We start from the raw sequence: 19,259 nt of genomic DNA, 5'->3' as shown, positions 1-19,259 counted from the left end.
GCCAGAACAGCAACTGAGTGGAGAAGAGCCTGCTCTAAATTCTTCTATAAGAGAACAGGGAAGTTTGCCCACACAGAGCTTTTGGAGCAGAAATCCGAAGACTGGGGAAGGGGAGCTGCCAGCTGTGAAGGAAGTCTTGGGAAGCGACCAGGAGGAGTCGCCCTCCATGGACTGACGGCCCAGCTGCATCCTCTACTCCAGAGGAGGGCCAAGCGCTTGTCCCAGGATCTGGCTGCTGCCCGTGTGGCAGAGGTGCCGGGGGACTGGTCGCAGCCCTGGAGATAGAAGCTCTGACACCCACTCTGCTCTAATTTGTACCTTCCCCAGGGACCTTAGCCACCCCGGTTGCCTTACATGCTCCTCTCTGACAGGCCTCGGGTCTGGACCACTGGTTCACAGGGTTCAGGGTCAGATGGGTTCCGCTGAACTCGAGAACTGTGGCTGGCATTTCTGGAACCAGCCACTATGCTCATTTCCAGATTTTGATCTAATCCTCCCAGCTCTCAGTGACTGGCTTATTTTCCAGACAAGAAAACCAAGGCCCAGGATTGGGTAACAGGGCGCAGCCAGGATGTGACTCTTCACTGTGCCTCCCTCCCTGCAGTCCCGGGGCAGCTTCTACCATCAGGAGACCTCGGCCTTCCACATCCAGGAATGCCCGGCCCCTGAAGGCTTCTGAGACCAGGAGCACAGGTTTCCAGCTAGCCAGATCTGAGTGTGAACCCCAGCCCTGCCTCTTGGTCGTCTGGGTGTGAGCTTAGGTACCTCACTTTTCTGTGCCCAGTGACAATAACCACCCACTTGCAGGACCGAGCAGGGAACATGATAGCACCAGGAAGGGCCCAGACTGGTGCTTGCCGGGCCGGGAGTGTGACTCGCTCCTCCTTTCAGCCTTTCCAAAATGGAGCAGCGGTGGTGGGGCTTGGAAGCATGGAATTTAGGAGGGGGTGCAAGATTTCTATAGTTAAATCAAGGGAGCTATGTTGTCAGACGGGAAAACATGGTGGTCCAATTTCGGCTTGGTTGGATGGGAAGTTGGATTAAGAGAACACAAACTCCCTGGAGCCCAGAACCGGTTATCAGCCAGTGTGTCCCTAGAGGCTGGGCTGGGCTGCCTGTTTTGGGGCCTTCTCCTCACTGACCCAGTGGGATTCTCCAGACAGATGCTGCATGTGATCCAGGACAGGCGCCTGGTGTGACTAAAAAGACGGTGCCCTTTGCTGCCCGGGCTTTTGGCAGAACTGCTGAGAAGACAAGGGTTGGGCTCTCTCTGGAGTCCCTTCAACCCCACCCACTTCCCCTGGGGTTAATCCCTAATAGGACGGGGCCCCGTCCTTACCCAGGTTCAGGTCAATGTATACCTTAAGGGCCCCTGAAGGTACAGACAGTAATTTTGAGCATATACGTATGTGCAGTTTGGGGAAGAGCCAGTCCAAAGCTTTTATCCAATTCTCAAAAGGCTCCGGGAACTTACCAGGTTATAAGGAACCTCTCTACTGAGTTAAGGCTCAGGGAAAGGCCAAAGTCTGACCCTGCCGCAGAAGTGTGTTTTCTAACAAGGAACTCTGGAAGACCAGTGCCCCATTAAGAATCAAAGGAATGCATCCTGGAGGGAACATTCTAGACCTTGGCACACACAGAAAAATATCTGGGGACAGATTCTGACCTGCAGTTTCTCTAGTCACATGGACAACCATCCTGTCTGGGCTCCTGTAGTGGGGGCCCTGGGAAATAATTTATTATTATTATTTTCTTCTCTCAAAAGGAAGGGTCGGTCCAAAACACCAGACTGTCCTCACCGGGCGCTCCTCCCTGGGTTGGGTTGGGGAGCCTTGGAATCCTGTGGGAAACCACTGAGGGGAGCCTTCCTTCCTGAGAGGAGTCCAGGGGGCTGGGATCTATGGGGAGGGAAGATGGTGGTAGGAAGATGGTTCTTGGTGGCTAACTGAGGCGGACTGGTCCTGACCCGTGCTCCTGGACTGGCTGGTGCCCTGGGCTTGGGGATGGGTATGAACAGAGTGGCCCTGGGGTCCCTGGGTGGGGGGGTTAGTGACACTGCCCCCCAGCAAGGGCAGAGCACTGGGGTGGGGGGGTGGGCAGGGTCTCCCTGTGGACTGGTAGAGGGGTGGCTCCTGCAGCCCCACAGCGACACCATGTGGCATCAAGAAGAAACTGCAGCAGAGGTATGCCTTTCACCCCAACTTCCTCCCCCACAACGGCAGACCTAGAAATGAGCTCCTGGGTGAACTCCGGGGGTCTTGAGCAATTAAAGGGTTGGAGATCCTCAAAAAGGAGTCAGTGGGCTACTAGTTAATGAGGCAGGCAGGCGTTCTAGCAATTGACTGGGAAGGATTTGGCCAGGAACACGGCCCTGCCTGGCCCCTCTGCAGACAGGTAGGAGGGACGTTGATAGGAGAGGCAGAGGCACTGCGGCTCTGGGAGGGTTGTGAAGGGAAGGCTGGGAAAGGAGGAGAGCTTCAAGTCCCTCCAACTGGAGAACTCGGTCAGCGAGGGAGGAGCACTGGATGGGGAGTCCAGGATCTGTCCTGGCCTTGCACCTGACCAGCATGTTGTCGTAGGTCAACCATGTGTGGATTAATCTCATGTGTCGGGAGCTCCATGGACCCCAGACATAGACGTGGAAGGGTCACGCTGGGAGAAAAAGACTGTTGGTAAGTTTGCTGGCATGTGTTTGCAGGTGTGGAGGAGGGGAGGCAAGAAGGGAGAAGAGAGGAAGAGAAAGGACAAAGGAAGATATTTGAAATTCATTTCCAAGCACAACCTTAAAGACTGGTCCTGTTTATTCTCCCCATTTTCCAGATAAGAAAATCAAGGCTGAGAATGAGTAACTTGGGCTCTCAGGCCTGGGAGACTGACCCCTGGCTGGACCACACTTTCCCTCGTCCCTTGCAGGTCAGTGTCGCCACATGACTGAATTCTGGCAGAGGCAATGTGGACAGAAGTGGGATCATATTCAGGCCTGGTGCTCATCAGGAGCGCCCGGTTTGCACGTTAGGCGGGCAGGCATTATACACATGTATGAAAGCTTTGAGATTTGGGACATCTGTCTGTTTCGGCAGCGGACGTTATCCAAGCAGTAAGTGGAGAAGGGGGACTCAGACCTATCTCCCCGGCCCCCTGCAGTTCCTGTCTGCAGGGCATCCAGGAGGCTGAGCGGGACTGTGAGCTACCACAATGTGCTCCCCAGATCTGTGTGTGTTTGTGTGTGTGTGTGTGTGTGTGTGCGTGCGTGCGCGCATGTGTACTAGGAATTTACACTCCTCTCCCACCCTGCATGGTCTTGTGTTCCTCGCTGGTCAACCTTTCCTTACCTGGCTTTGGGATGCTGGTGGGTTTTAGTGTAAAGTCATCTTTTCTGGTTTGTTCTTGTGAAGGGCCTCATTGGCCAGTGTTTCCTGCCCCGCATAGATGAGGGGAGGGGTTAGCAGGGCCAGGTGAGGCTTTCGACTTTAAATGACCTCACGGAGGACAGGGGCCAAAAAGCCATGAAACCACCTTGCCTCCACCCAGCATCACCCCCCCCCCCAACCACAAGGCTGTAGTCCCACCTTGACCATGGCATCGAAGGACAGGGCACTGGTTTTGAAGTCGGAGAAATGTGAGTTTGAATCTTAGATTCTCCATCTTCTAGCCGTGAACCTTAGGCAAAGTGCTAAACCCCTCTTAACTCCCTGTTATTTTTGCTTTTTCCTGGGTCAAGTGGAGGAGACAAGTTCTGTGATTGGCAGGGGAGTTGTGATGGTTCAATGAGCCTGTGTATATAAAAATGCCTGGCAGGTGGGGCTTTAGCCAATGTTAGTCCCTGAATATCCCCTGTCTGACACAGTCTCCCTCCCTCCCTGCCTCAAATTAAGAAAATCCTTGTAAACTGCAGTTTTCCTTAGGCAAGAGATCACCCAGGAGGCGAGGGGCTTTCGGGGAGGGCACAGTTTATCAGCAGGGCCTGGCAGAATGGACACATAGAAAGTAAGTGTTCTGGAAAGCTAGGTTGTGCCACGTGGGACCCAGACCCGGCGGCTGGAACAAGGGGTCTGGTTGCTAAGGGGGCAGAAACATGGAAGGAAGTAGGGGAGCCAGCTGGGATGTGGGACAGAGAGAAGCAAGCCCAGTCTCCTTTATCACTTCCTAGTACACTGCCTCCTGGCCCCCTTCCTTGGGGCCCTGCGAATCGAGCCCACCTCACGCCCCCCAGCAAGGCTTCCAGGCCCCAACAAGGACCACCTCCCACTAGTCCGTTCACCACTTGTCCCCAGAGGTTCTTTGGTCTCCAGGCCAGGGCCCCACCCAGAGGGCCACCCACTGCCTCACAGCCGGGACCCGTGGGCTGAGTGGTTACCATTTCTGCCAGTGAGCATTCGGAGGAATGGGGGGCACCCCACTTCCACAGTCCGTCCCAGCGCGGAGGAGGGCCAGCAGCTCATGTTGTCCCACAGCCCCTCACAACCTGCCAAGACGAACACAACATTAGACAGGGAGAGAGCGTGGGCCAAGGGCCTCCCCCCATACAGCCTGTCAACCATCCCCAACACTCCGGCCTGCTAGGAGTTCCCGTGCGGTATTGACTCTTCGAGATCAGGAACCAGTGGGGTCTGATGTGGCTTTTTATCTTTGGGGCCTTCGACTCTGCCATCTACACAGTAAGCGCTCACGTTGAAGGTGTGAAGGAAGGAGGGAACACACATTATCTCATGTAAGTGTCACCAGGGCAAGTCTGGATTTCTCTAGAGCAGAAGACAGAACACCTCTTGGCCTCAGCTTGCATTAGACTCGACAGCAGGGGGCCTCCAGCCTGGCTGCACAGTGTAACCATCTAGGGAGCTTTATTATTTTTTTAAATTTTTAAAAAGATTTTATTTATTTATTTATTTATTTATTTATTTATTTATTTATTTATTTATTTGTCAGAGAGAGAGAGCACAAGCAGGGGGAGCGGCAGAGGGAGAGGGAGAAGCAGGCTCCCTGCGGAGCAGGGAGCCCGATGTGGGGCTCGATCCCAGGACCCTGGGATCCTGACCTGAGCCGAAGGCAGACACTCAATGGACTGAGCCACCCAGGCATCAGCAGAACATACAGAACTGGGCCCTCCACCCAGAGATCCTGATTTAATTGGTGTTGGGAGGGGCCCAGGAGTGATACTGTGTTAAAACAGGAGCCTGTTTCCCCACATGCATTCCTCGGAAACAGGCTTTGGTCTGAGCACTGACTTCTGGATTCCACGTTAAGGTGCTGGCCTTCCAGTCCTCGGCCTGTCAGCTCTGGTTTGTGCTAGTGAGAGTCCATCACCCTGTGCTTTTCACACACATGAGCTCATCTAACCCACAGCAGTGCTCCAAGGCAACTGGCCCTGTCCTTGTTTTATAAATGAAGTGATGAAGCAGAGAAGAGAAGCAGGTTCCTGGAGTCCCACAGCCCAGGAAATGCAGGGGCTGGAAAGGGGCTGTCCAACTACACTGCTCCATGCCACCTCCCAGGCTTCACCCACCTGCCCTGTCTCCTCAGGGGCACCAATCCCAGCTTCCAAGAGCCTTCCTCATGGAGCCAGGCTAGGGGAGCTGGAGAGGGGCCAGGAGGTGGCGGGGAGGCAGGGTGTGAAGCTGGGCCAGGAAGGAAAGAGGGAGGATGCAGAGAGCTGGGCTGAAGGCAGTTGGGGCTCTCCTCTTGCAGGGGGGTCGGCCCCCAGAGGGATGGGGGGAGAGCGGAAGTGGGAAGTCAGGATGCCCGGCTGGGGGCTCTGGAGGTAGAGCCGCCCCTGAGTGACAGACAGACCGTGGGCCCAGGGCAAGGTCGCTGGTACAGAATGAGAGAGAGCTTGGACACAGAGGCAGGGCTTGGACGGGGCTTGCCCAGGACGGTGGAAGCATCTTGGGACTGAGGACCAGGGTCTGTGTCACTCGAGGAATGTGGGAGATGAGCAACCCCTTGGATGTCCCTGAACCTTCACCCCAACTCTCACAGTGAGGCCTGAAAGAGGAGGGGCTGGAGCTGTCCATCTGAGCTCCTCCCAGAGCACCCAGGCAGGGTTTACCACCGTCCAGGCAACTGGTCGTCCACATTCCAGCCGTGGATGCTGCCCGCCAGGCCTGAGCAGGGTCTCTCAGAGCTTGCAGGCTCCCAGTGACTCTGGCCTCCCCAGATGGCCCTGGGATGGCGACACCAGTCTGGGAAGACCTGTAACAGATGACGCACTGTGTCTGTCTACTTGAGTTATTCCAGCATCTGGAGCCTGGAGGATGACGCTGACCCAGGTCCTTTCTCCTTCTGCAGAAGTCTCCGTATGACAGCAGGGTGCCTCATTTACAAGGAGCCGCATGTCTTGTATTAGAAGCGGTTGGGGCACTTCCCAGCTGTGTAAGAATTCAGGGGCCTCTTTCCTCCCTTTGGGAGAAATGAATTCAGGGCTGGGCCCAGCCAGGTCAGCCAGGGCCTGGGCCCAGGGCTCCCGCCCATGAGGCCAGACAAGCCCTGTCCAGTGGCCAGACAGATGGGGAAGGTACCAGGGCATCTGGCAGGCTTCCTGACCAGGGTCATGTCAGGCTGGACCCACGGGGACACTGCCCCGGTGCTGTCAGAAGGCGGTGGAGGAGGGGGCTGGTGGTAAGGGGGGAGCAGGCTCCCCTCAAGGTGAGTGGGGTCCCCTAGCGGCCGGTTCACTGACACGCCCTTCATATCAGCCCTGCAGAGAGAAAAGCCTGGACACGCATCAGACACCGTGGAGCTTGCAAGGGTTGGGTAAGGTCACTGCCCCACAGCAGAGGTGATGGAGATGCGGAACCCAAGCTCCGAGAGGCAAAGTGACACGTGCAGGGGGACAGAGCTGATACTGGTGGAGCTGGTATCCCACCCTCCAGGCTGACCCTTGGTAGCAGCCGACCTGATGCTTCTGCCTCCACGTGGCATTGCTCGTGTCTTGAGCACGGTATCATGCTGTGACAGGGCCACAATCTCTTCCAGCCTCAGCACTGGGAACAGACCTAGTGCTCCCATCCCCAGTGGCATGTTCTTCTAGCCCTACTGGTTGACTGCTTTCAAGTTTAATAGTTACACGTTTTTAAAAAAAGATAATTTAATATATATTAAGCAATTATAGGACGAGCATATCACATCGGTGATTTTATAGCTATTATTGTTTAGAAGGAAGCTAAATTAAAAATTAAAAGTCAGTTGAAGAAAAGGGAACCCTGGGTGGCTCAATCGGTGGAGCATCTGACTCTGGTTTCCGGCTCAGGTCCTGATCTCAAGGCCCAGAGATCTAGCTCCGTGTTGGGCTCTGCGCTCAGCGCGGAGTCTACTTGAGATTCTCCCTCTCCCTCTGCCCCTCCCCCTGCTCATATTCTCTCTCTCTCTCTCCGAAAAAAATAAATTAATTTAAAAAAGTGGCGGGAGAACCCTCATACACTATCGGGGGAATGCAAACTGGCCATCATAGAAAACAGTACGGAGGCTCCTCAATAAATAAAAATAGAACTACGATATGATCCAGCAATCCCACTTCTGGGTCTATACCCAAAGGAAATGAAATCAGGACCTCAGAGAGGGAGATCTCTGCACTCCCATGTCCACTGCAGCATGGTTCGCAATAGCCAAGGTGTGGAAACAGCCTACGTGTCCATCGAACAATGAATGGACGAGGAGGATTACAATGCAGTATTACTCAGCCTTAACGAAGAAAGAAATCCTGCCTCTTGGGACAACATGGATAAACCCGGAGGACAGTATGCTAAATGAGCTAAGCCAGACACAGAAAGCTAAATGCCGTGTGATCTCACTCCCATGTGGAATGTGAAAGATTCAAACTTACCAAAGCAGAAAGTAGAATGGTCACTGGGGGCTGGGGTCGGGGGGAAGTGGGGAGAGGTTGGCCAAAGGGCACTGAGTTGCAGTTCTGAAGGGTGAATGAGTCTAAGATCTAATGTACAGCATGATGGGAAAAAAAAAGTCAATTGATTGAAAGAGAAAACATTCAGGCAATCAGCACAGGTGTGCGCTGGGCTGCAGGGACCGCGGCCAGGGCAGCCACGTGGTTCTGTGCGGCTCCTGGCTGCTTCCAGGGACCCCCTTTGCACCGTCCAGGGTGTGAGTGGAGGGCCTCAGACCCCACTTCCCTCCAGGCTCCTGCTCTGAGTAGGGGGAAGGCCTGCACAGGTAAGGCAGGGATGGGAAGAAGGGAGGGCGTCCTGGCACCAGACTCCTTCTGGGGCTCTGGTGGGAAAGGGACAAAGCTCAGAACTCGGGTCACTGTGCGTTCCTGGTAGGTTTAGATCTTGACCCCAGAGCTCACTGCCTCAGCTGGGGGTGAGGAGGTGTCCAGTGAAATAAGCGATGGGGGAGCTTTGTAAATGGGGCTCCTGTTCACTGAGCCGGTAGGGAGGGCTCCCTGCCTCTGGAAAGTCAGGGCTGAAATGCATACAGATTAGCTGCTTCGTGGACAAGCAGGGCCCAGGGCAGCGTGAGGGGCAGCTCTCCACCAGCCCTGATGGGCACTGTCACCACTGACTGCCTAGCTGGAGGGTGGGGCTGGAAAGCTGGGGATGATTAAGTGGGGAGACAGGAGAAGACAACGTTGCCCACAAATGCCATCTGGGGAGCAGGGGGTGCCTGCCGAGTGCCCGTGGCCACAGAGGACAGCACGGGATCCTGAGTTGAAGCAGGATTGTGGGGGAAATAGAGCGAACTTTGGACCCAAATCTAGCTTGGGCGTGCCCCTTACCTCTATGGGCCTCAGTGTTCTCATCTATAAAATGGGCATAGTAACATCCCCCAGGATTTGGGTGAGGATTAAATGATTTGTGTGTTCAGGAGAATATTTTCTGATCTATTAATCTGCCCCCCACTTCTTTTGTCCTTGCTCCTCAGCCTACTGGTTCACATTCTCAGAGGTGGGCAGAAAAATTTTAGAATCTTCCTGGCTTGGGTTTCCAAAGGCTGTGCGGGGGGGGGGGGGGGGGGGGGGGATGGGGACAAGAATTCCGGTTTAAAAAAAATGCTTGGGAGAAAACAGAAAAGGAAGCAAGACTTCCCTCAGTCTGGGGAGACAAGGAGGGCAAGCGATGAGCAGGATATACAAGGTTCCAGCGAGAGGCATGAGTGCCCTGCTGCCCATCCAGTCCTGGATGGTGGGGTAGCCCAGAGGAGAAATGGCTATAGGGATCTTTCTAGACGAGCAGGACCACAGACAGCCTTGCAGAGCTCACACCTCCAGCGAAGCACAGAAGTCCGTTGGCCACCACTCTGTGGAGCAAAGCTGAAGACCACATGGGCTCCCCCAGATATCACAGTGCCATGTGAATCTCTGATAGCCCGGGCAAGTTGTGGGGAAGATCCAGAAAAAAACAAGGCTTAGGTTTCTCCATCCCAAGAGAGCGGAGTCAGAATTAAAGGTACAGAAAACTGAGAAAGTTCTATTTTTGCCCACTGGAGTTGATGGACAAAGATTGGTCTCCTTTACACTTGTGAAACCCCCGGCAGTGAGCCAGGCTCAATGACATCTGCTCCTTCGGTCCTATAGTCCTGCTGTCCTGCCCCACCCCTTGTCCCCATAGAGAGGTGGCTCCAGAGGCAGGTCTGCTGATGGGGACGGGGTTGGTATACAGGTAGAGGTGATCTGAGAGGGCAGGACCGGGCCTGGGGCATCTCTCCATCCCCACCCAGCCCGGTGCCTGGCATACAGCCAGCCCTCTGCTAATTGCATGTCTGCTCTGCATCCACCCAGAGAAGAGCATCCATCTTCCAGTCCTTGATTTATTTATAAATAAGCTCAGATGGCCTGACGATAACCTGGGAGTATTTCTGGAGCCATGTGTCAGGCTGCAATGCCACAGGGCCATGACCAAGCCAGGCCCCCAGGGCCATGCTGGGTTGACCAGTGGGTCCTCCGTCACTCCAAGGCCCCTGCACAACCCCCACTGCTCACTGGTCACCAGGGAACCCAAGTTCCCCCTCGCCCTGCCCTTCTGGTCCTCCCCTAGCTTCTGCTTCTGTCAGTGTTAACCCTCTCCTCCTACCTAGAGCTTCCATACCCATCTCCCAGGTGTCTCCTACCCCTGCTCACCGCCATTCACCTGTCTCCTCCCTGAGACCCCTCGGTGGTTCAGGGGCTCCTGCAGCCGCCTGTTCCCTGGCTTCATCCTATCTCCCTTTGCCTTTCTCGGCTACCCTGGCCCCATCCCTAGGCCATCAAAGGGGCAACCCAGTGAGGGCTTTGCTGACGAGCTGATCTACAGCATTGAGGTCAAGAAAGGTGTTGCCCTCCTGGTGCTGGCTGGACCACACACGGAAGTGGTCAGGATGGAGTCAATGGAACTAAAGTCCCAGGTGGCAAAGACATTTCAAAGCACAGCACGGGGAGGAACAACTAAACAGTTGGGGGGCGGGTGGCGGTGTGGAATTCTCTTTAAACCACGAAGCCCAAGCCGTTCCACGGGATAAACTGTGTTGGGAGTAGTGAGCTCCCCACCACGAAAAGTATTCAAGCAGAGAGGGGCACGGAATTAGCAGACTGGAAAACACTTCAGATGTTGCATGGAGGCTGCAGGGGATAAGATGAAGGAGGCTTCGAGCCTGAAGCTGAAGTCTGCTTTCCTTGAGGCAGGCTCCTGAGCACTCTATGCCGAGCCCTTCCCCTCCCAGGGACTGGGCAAACTTGTACCCTGCCCCGCAGAATCCCCCTCGTGCACCCCAATAGCTCTTCCTCACCTGGCCTAAAGCTCTTCATTTCATGCCACCTCTCCCATTAATTAAAGATTAACTGGCATCAATAATCTGTCTTTTTTTTTTTTTCTAATTTCTAATTTTTAAATCCCTTCTTGGGAGAGTGAGGATATCAGTCACTCACAGCTCAGTCTGGATTGCAAACTACAAAATCCTTAGGATTTAGAGTCAAAAGATGTGGGCTGAGAGTTCTGTTTCAGCTCTGGGAAATCCTGAGTCTCTCGGAGGCTCTATTCTCCTCATCTGTGAAATGGGGTTAATAATGGTACTTACTATACAGGTTAAAAACTAAAAAAAAAAAAAAAAAAAGTCTGAAATGTTATACAAACATAAGTTACTTGTTTCTGAAAAATGAGCCAAGATCCGTTGTGCCCAGGAAAAAAGAGGGGAGGTGAGCTGTGGGCAGGGTGGGCATGTCGGGCACTGGGGGAGGAGCCAGAGCGGAATCCAGACACGGAGCTGGGAAGGTTTGCTCTAAAAAATTGCATGAAAAGCCAGCATGTCTGAAATACTGGTATAGGCTACAATGTGAATGAACCTCGAAAACATGCTCAGTGGAAGAGGGCAGATACAGAAAGTCCCCTACTGTAGGATTCCGTTTAGAAATCCAGGGTCAGCGTAGAGACAGAGAGCAGATTCATGGTTGCCAGGGGCAGGGGAGGGGGACAATGAGGAGTGATTACTTACTGGGTACGGGGTTTTCTTTTGGGGCGATGAAAATGTTTTGGAACTGGAGGGGTGCTGGCTGCACAGCGTTGTGAATGTCCTGAATGCCATTGAATTGTTCACTCTACAATGGTTATTATGTGAATTTCATCTCATTTGCCCCTTTACCCTTCCCCCTTCCCCCGCCCCACCCCTCCCACCAAAAGAAGTCAGCCTGTTCCCTCCTGCCCATGTTCTTCAGGACCGGGCAACCAGCTAGCAGAGACAAGAAGGAAAAGGGCATGGCATGTCCCCGCTTTGAAGGCAAGGATACTAAGGCCCAGAGAGGTGTCTTGCTCAAGGTCACACAGCCCCTAAGAGACAGAGGAACGCACATGTCTTTGTGATTGCCGAACCCACACCTTTCCTGCCACCACACCGATTCTCTGGAACATTCCTCCCTATGGAGAGCCAAAGCCCTTCCACCAGCCAGCTCTGAGGGGGTATCAGCTTCTGTAAACAGAGCAATAAATAGCCTGGTAGAGCAGTCCACATAGCTATTAGGGTGACCCTGAAATGTTCCCACAAAACGCTGGGAAGGCCTTGGCCACCTAACCCGGAATAGCTGAAGAGTTAATTTTTTATTTGTGATAAGTGTGCTGGGCTTGGTGACAGCTCCGTGAGTGGCATTTCCTGTGACTCCGTCTGGCGATCAAACATTAACCTCCTCCCCCAGGGAGGACTGAGCAGCTTAACCATTAACCCCGTGCCCCGAGCCGAGAGCCCCTCCTGCTTCAGGCGCCAGGACAGATCCTTGCTGGGGCCGGAGGTCCTGTGGGCCCATGGGCCTCGGTGGCCCGGGGACCTGGGCAGTCTCGGGAGCAGGGCCCAGGGCCAGCCTGCAGGCGGCCTAGTCCCAGCCCTCCGCCGGCCTGGTTCTGATCTGGACGACCACGCCAACGGTTGGCCCCCTTTGCTGTTTCTCCTCTCCCTCCGTCTCTGAGGGAGTTGTCTCCGCCTCGGCCACACATGCATTCCAAACTCTGAGATGGATATTCTGCTCTGCGTTCTCAACCTCTCAGCAGAGTGAGCCTAAAGACTTTTCTAGCAGGCCTGATACTCGGACATCCTCTGCTTCGAGGGCTTTTAAAGTAGGCTTTTAAACAAAGCAACAGATTCCCTTTCCTAAATGAAAATTGCTGAAGGCCAACGTGCCAAACAGATCCAAGAGGCTGAGCCCTGTGTGGTGGGGGAAGGGGAAGGTGGGGAGAGGAGCCTGGCCACCTTCACACTCACCTTCCCCGGGGCCTTGCCAAACATTTTTAAATACTGTAAATACAGCACAGTCTTTTTCCCAGATGAGGAGAGTGAGGTCCGGAAGACAGGGTGTGCTCAGGGCCTTCCCCACATCTCCCCAAGGGAGTGAGAGGCACAACCAGGGCAGGAGTCCCTCATGAGCTTTCTCAGACCTGGATGCACAATTAGGACTATGTGGGAGCCTTAGGGAAAAAGGATGACAAGACCTGCTCCAGATCAGTCAACCCAGAACCTGGTGTGGGCATGTTCACAGCCACCCCGAGCCCTGTGATGGGGAGGTCGGCACCCGTATGGTGCCTGGATAGTGGTTCATGGATAGAGGAGCCTCCCAGGGCAGGGCTGAGCGTACAGGTGGACAGAGGGCCCAAGCAGAGCCTACCCATCCATGGCAGAGGCCAGCTAAACTAGAGCTGCGGGCGTTCAGGAAATTGTTCCTGGAAGAGCCTAAAAATCAGAGTAGTTGGCAGAGTGAGGAAGAGGGACTGGGGTCGAAGCAGAGGGATCAGCATGTGCAAAGGCCTGGAGGCACCGAGAAATTGATATTGTCATGATACTGTAAGCAACGTGATTGAGCCAAAGGGAAATGTTTGGGATGGAGGCATGGACAAGATCCAAGAAGGCACTGGACCTCATCCGGGAATCACTGAAGAACAGTGGGACATTTCAAACACATCAGATGCTAATTCTTAAAATAAGCCACCCTTACTTCTCAGGAGGAGCTGAAGTTCCCCATATCTCTCCCAGAGGCCTGGCATTCTAGGCCTTCTTTCTCAGGGCTGAATGAAAGGCCCATGCCCTGTCACTGGAATTTTAGGCATTCACGTGGGCGACATGCAGGCAGAGGCCAGCTGCCAACTCTGCAGCACCCAGGGCTGCCTTGTCGGTACCTCATTCTTGCTGTTCCAAACACAGCATCTGGGGTAGCAGGAGGGCTCAGGAAATCAGCAGGCTCAGGCTCAACGGTGCCCCCCGCCCCCCGCCCCGCAGTGAGTACTGCAAGACCACAGCCTGCCTCCCCACAAGCAGCTTTCGTAGCCAGCAAAGAGGAAGGAAAGGCTCAGGCTATGGGAAAAAGTCATCCTGCCCTGTCTGTTGTGCAGAGGATGGGCGAATCGGTTAAAGCACATTGCAACATCCTGCTGCCCAGCACTCCCCGATTTCCCCCCTGCGTCTGGCTGCTCCTGACAATGCATTCTGGGGACCTCGAGGCTGGCGCCTGGGCACCTCTTCTTCCCTCTCACCCCCTCAACTTGTGCGGCCTCAACCCCTTTGTCACCTGTACAGACGGCTTCCCCAGCCCTGACTCCTCCTCTGAAGTCTCAGCTCTGCATGGCTGGCACTCACCTCCTGATCTTTGTCTCTCCTCCCCCAGAATACCTGGCCTTCCTTGGCCCCATCTTCCTGCTGCTTGGGTGGAACACTTGAGGCGTCATCCTGGACATGCCCACTCATACCTTGCTCCTGAGTCAAGTCATCACCATGTCTTGTCTGGGTTACCATCTAGACCTGTCTCCCATGTGTCCACTCCTCTCCACCTCCACCTCCCCTTAGGAGAAGACCTTGCTCGTATCTCCTTGGTCTTTACCTTTTCTGCACACACCAACCTCATTTTCAAATTGCTAGCCCGCGAATCCCATTGTCTGAAGGCTTTCTCCAGCCACTGGAGCCCACTTTTCCCCCAAGTACAGCAGGCTGGGAGTGCAGGAGAATCAACGCTCCCTCCCCAGAAAGCAGCCCAGGTTCTGACTTGATGGGGAATTGGTGGGTAAATATCCCAGCTCCTCTGCCCCTCTGAGGCGTGTGTCCTCTGCTGGCTCCTAATGTGGCCCCAGAGGGCTACAAGCAATAAAACTGCCAGGCTGCCCCAGCATGAATGGCCGGTTAGCACCATGCGACAGGGGTCTGATTTCCTGCCCTGTGTGGAAGGCATTACACCCCTTCCTTAACCCTGTTCTCCCCTGTCCCTCAGTATCCAGCAGGGTGGCAAAAGCTTGAGCCCCTTGGAAAAAGATGGAAAATCGTCTTCAGTTGAGCAGTGGCTACTAAGTATCTGTTAAAGTTCTAGCTATCCTGAACGCAAAAAAATAGAGAACTAAACGAAAAGAACGTCAATGCTCACAGTGATAATGCCAAGTTTAAGGGCCTCGTTCCCTTCTTTGTCTCAGCTCCCCACACTCCTACTGGTGGTTACTGGGATAGCTGCCAAATTAGCTACTTGCTTTGTTTTTTTTTTAAAGATTTTATTTATTTATTTATTTGAGAGAGAGAATGAGAGAGAGAGAGAGAGAAAGCATGAGAGGGGGGAGAGTCAGAGGGAGAAGCAGACTCCCCGCTGAGCAGGGAGCCCGATGCGGGACTCGATCCCGGGACTCCAGGATCATGACCTGAGCCGAAGGCAGTCGCTTAACCAACTGAGCCACCCAGGCGCCCTAGCTACTTGCTTTGAATCCTCTTCCCAACACCTGCTTCCAGGAGCCCTGCTAGTCCAGATGACCATTATCCATTGCCTGGACCACTAGCTTTTTTTTTTTTTTTTTTACATTATGACACCACTTATGTAGTTTTCTTTCTTTCTTTCTTTCTTTCTTTCTTTCTTTCTTTCTTTCTTTCTTTCTTTCTTTCTTTCTTTCTTTCTTTCTTTCTTTCTTCTTCTTTCTTTCTTTCTTTCTTTTTTAGGTATCTACCATGTTTTTTTTCTTTTTTAATTTAAATTCAATTAGCCAACATACAGTACATCATTAGTTTCAGATGTAGTGTTCAAGAATCCATCAGTTGTGTATAACTTCCAGTGCTCATCTCAGCACGTGCCCTCCTTAATGCCCATCACCCAGTTACCCCATCCTCCCACCCACCTCCCCTCCAACAACCCTCAGTTTGCTTCCTATAGTTGAGAGCCTCTCATGGTTTTTCTCCTTCTCTGATGACTTCCCATTCAGTTTTCCCTCCCTTCCCCTCTGATCCTCTGTGCTTTCTTATGTTCCACATGTGAGTGAAACCATATGATAATTGTCCTTCTCAGATTGACTTATGTCATTCAGCATAATCCCCTCCAGTTCCATCCATGTTGATGCAAATGGTAGGTATTCATCCTTTCTGATGGCTGAGTAATATTCCATTGTATATATGGACCACCTCTTCTTTATCCATTCATCTGTCGATGGACATCTTGGCTCTTTCCACAGTTCAGCTATTGTGGACTCATTCAATGCAATCCCTATCAAAATACCATCAACATTCTTCACAGAGGTGGAACAAATAATCCTAAAATTTATATAGAACCAGAAAAGACCCCGAATAGCCAAAGGAACATTGAAAAAGAAAACCAAAGCTGGTGGTATCACAATTCCAGATTTCAAGCTGTATTACAAAGCTGTAATCATCAAGACAGTATGGTACTGGCGCAAAAACCGACACATGGATCAATGGAACAGAATAGAGAACCCAGAAATTGGCCCTCAACTCTATGGTCAACTAATCTTTGACAAAGCAGGAAAGAATATCTAATGGAAAAAGGACAGTCTCTTCAATAAATGGTGCTGAGAAAATGGGACAGCCATATGCAGAAGAATGAAACTGGACCATTTTCTTACACAATACACAAAGATAAACTCAAAATGGATGAAAGACCTAAATGTGAGATAGGAATCCATCAAAATCCTAGAGGACAACAGAGGCAGCAACCTCTTTGACCTTGTCCACAGCAAATTCTCTCTAGACACGTCTCCAAAGACAAGGGAAACAAAAGCAAAAATGAACTATTGGGACTTCATCAAGATAAAATCTTTTGCACAGTAAAGGAAACAGTCAACAAAACCAAAAGACAACTGACAAAATGGGAGAAGATATTTGCAAATGACATATCAGATAAAGGGCTAGTATCCAAGATCTATAAAGAACTTATCAAACTCAACACCCAAAAAACAAATAATCCAGTCTAGAAATGGGCAAAAGACATGAACAGACGTTTCTCCATAGAAGACATCCAAATGGCCAACAGACACATGAAAAATGCTCAACATCACTTGGCATCAGGGAAATACAAATCAAAACCACAATGAGATATCACCGTACCAGTCAGAATGGCTAAAATTAACAAGTCAGGAAACAACAGATGTTGGTGAGGATGTGGAGAAAGGGGAACCCTCCTACACTGTTGATGGGAATGCAAGCTGGTACAGCCATTCTGGAAAACAGTGTGGAGATTCCTCAAAAAGTTGAAAATAGGACTACCCTAAAACCCCAATGCAGCAATTACACTACTAGGTATTTACCCCAAAGATACAAATGTAGTGATCCGAAGGGGCACCTGCACCCTAATGTTTATAGCAGATCACTACCTTTTCAGTGGGTGCCTCAGAACATCCTCCTGTCTTTCTTCAACCCACCTTCCATGCTGCAGCAAGGGTGATCTTTGCATAATGCAGAGGATGTTGTTGCTCCCCTCTTAAGACCTCTATGGCTTTCCATTGCTCTTAAGATCAGGACGAAAATCCTCTACGTGGCCAATGCGTTCGTGTGTGCCATGGCCCTGCTGCCTCTCAAGCTCATTTTGTAATAAGCTCACTCTCATCCCTAGGCTGTGTTCTGGCCACCTCGGCTTTCCTCCCATCACAGGTGTACTCCACTGTTATCCCCAACCCCCCGACTCCTCTTTCTCCTTCTTTTTGCTTAAGAAAGATTACTCATCCTTAGGTCTGGGCTCAAACATAGCTTCCCAGGGTCCCAGGAAAGCCCTCCCAGGGTTGCAGACCAGGTCGGGGTTCCTCGCTGCATACTTACACAGAGCCGCACACCACACTCAACTCATCTCGTTCCCATTTTACAGTAATTTGTGATTACTTGATTAACCTCTCCCTCATCAACCAGTCATAATGGCTGCAGCAGAGACTGTCCATCTTGTTCACTGACAGAGCGTGATTTTGTTCAAGGCACCACATGCACAGCTAAAAAATCTCAATCTCCAGCCTCAGCTGCAGCCAGAGGTGGCCATGCAGTCCAGTTTTGGCCAGGGAAGTATGAGCAGAAGTCACCTGGAGAGCTTCAGGACTTCCCAGTGTATCTCACCTTTTCTTCTGGTGACTCTCTTCTTCCTGCCAGAAACAGGTACTCTCGCCTCCTGCCTGGAGGTGTGGCAGCCTTTTTATGACCATGAGGCAAACAGCACACACTAAGCAGAAAGACAGAAGGAATCTGGGATCTGGTGACACCCTGGAGCTTTGCACCAGTTCTGGACTTTCTGTAATGTGCAAAAAAAAGTCAACTCCTATTTGGTGAAGCTAGCCTACCACACTTCTGCTACATGTGGAAAAATACATCCCTCAGTGATTAGAGAGGAGTCTGTGGTCCTTTTTTCTCACCATTGTATTTTCTGCTCTCACCATTCCCACCTCATAACAGTAAGTGCTATATTTTGTGAACGAACGTTTGTAATTTCACACCAACTCCATAAAAAACATTTGGCAGCTGAGGCCCAGAGTCATTAAGTAACTTGTTCAAGGTCACACAGTCTGTCTAATTTATATATTTATTTTTATTTTATTTTTGAGACAGAGAGAGTGAGGTGGGGGAGGGGAGGTGCAGAGGGAGAGGGAGAGAGAGACAGATTCCCTGCTGAGCATGGAGCCGATACAGGGCTTGATGCGGGGCTCGATCTCACAACCCTGAGATCATGACCTGAGCCAAAATCAAGAGTTGGACGTTTAACCGACTGAGCCACCAGGCACCCCCCGTCTGTCTAATCTAAAAGCCTGGGCTCCTCTCCTCCACACCCCTCCTCTTCCTCTTTCGTTGTAAACAATAAGGTAAAATTCACGTAACAGAGATGGAGGCTGCCTTCCCTTTCAGCTCACAGCACAGTCCACCGTCATTGCCCCCAGTAGTCAGGCGCCATGTGAAGGTGAAGTGGGAAAGACAGAGAGAGGAGGAGGCTGAGGCGGAGGAGATGAGAGGAGGGCAAAAGCATTGTACAGCAGGCAGAGCACACTGGGGCACAGCTGAGTTCTAGGGAGTGTCTGTGCCACCTGGTGCTGGACAGGGGGAGGAGTCCCCGACCTGGCCATGGTGCACAGTGAGAAACTGGATAACCAACAGATCAAAAATTTCAAGAACAAAGGCCATGACTTGGAGGGAAGACTTTCGCAAAAGGGTATATGTGGCCTGTACGCCAGCAAACTGCATAACCTAGATGAAATGGGTAAGTTCCTAGAAACACACAACCTACTGAGACAAGCATGAACAGATAGAAAATCTGAGGAGACCTCTAACTAGTAAAGAGATTGAGTCAATAATAAGAAATTTCCATTTCCCAATAAAGAAAAGTCCAGATGGCTTTGCTGATGAATTCTGCCAAACATTTAGAGAAAAATTAACACCGATCCGCCTCAAACACTTCCAAAAGAGGGATAAAGGGGAACAACTTCAAAATCATTCTATGAGGCCCTTGTTATCTTGCTACCAAAGCCAGACAAAGACGTTACAAGAAAACTACAGACCAATATCCCTGATGAACATTAATGCAAAAATCTTAAACAAAATACCAGGAAACTGAATTGAATAGCATAATCCATTAA

The 19,259-nt window shown here is 51.9% G+C and overlaps 1 protein-coding gene across 2 annotated transcripts in view; it reads right to left on the bottom strand.

The window, feature by feature from the left end:
• The window catches only part of SCTR (secretin receptor), a 76,630-nt gene that overhangs the window by 31,535 nt on the left and 25,836 nt on the right, over nucleotides 1-19,259 (bottom strand). For both annotated transcript variants that reach the window (XM_027590730.2, XM_027590731.2), the window contains exon 3: nucleotides 4,358-4,465. In XM_027590730.2, the coding sequence (XP_027446531.1) occupies nucleotides 4,358-4,465 (108 nt within the window). The remainder of the gene's footprint in view (nucleotides 1-4,357; nucleotides 4,466-19,259) is intronic.

Source organism: Zalophus californianus, chromosome 3 (genome assembly GCF_009762305.2).
Source record: "Zalophus californianus isolate mZalCal1 chromosome 3, mZalCal1.pri.v2, whole genome shotgun sequence".
Classification (NCBI taxonomy): Eukaryota; Metazoa; Chordata; class Mammalia; order Carnivora; family Otariidae; genus Zalophus; species Zalophus californianus.
The sequence above is the reverse complement of the archived record's forward strand: the minus strand, read 5'-3'. Positions and strand labels throughout refer to the sequence as shown.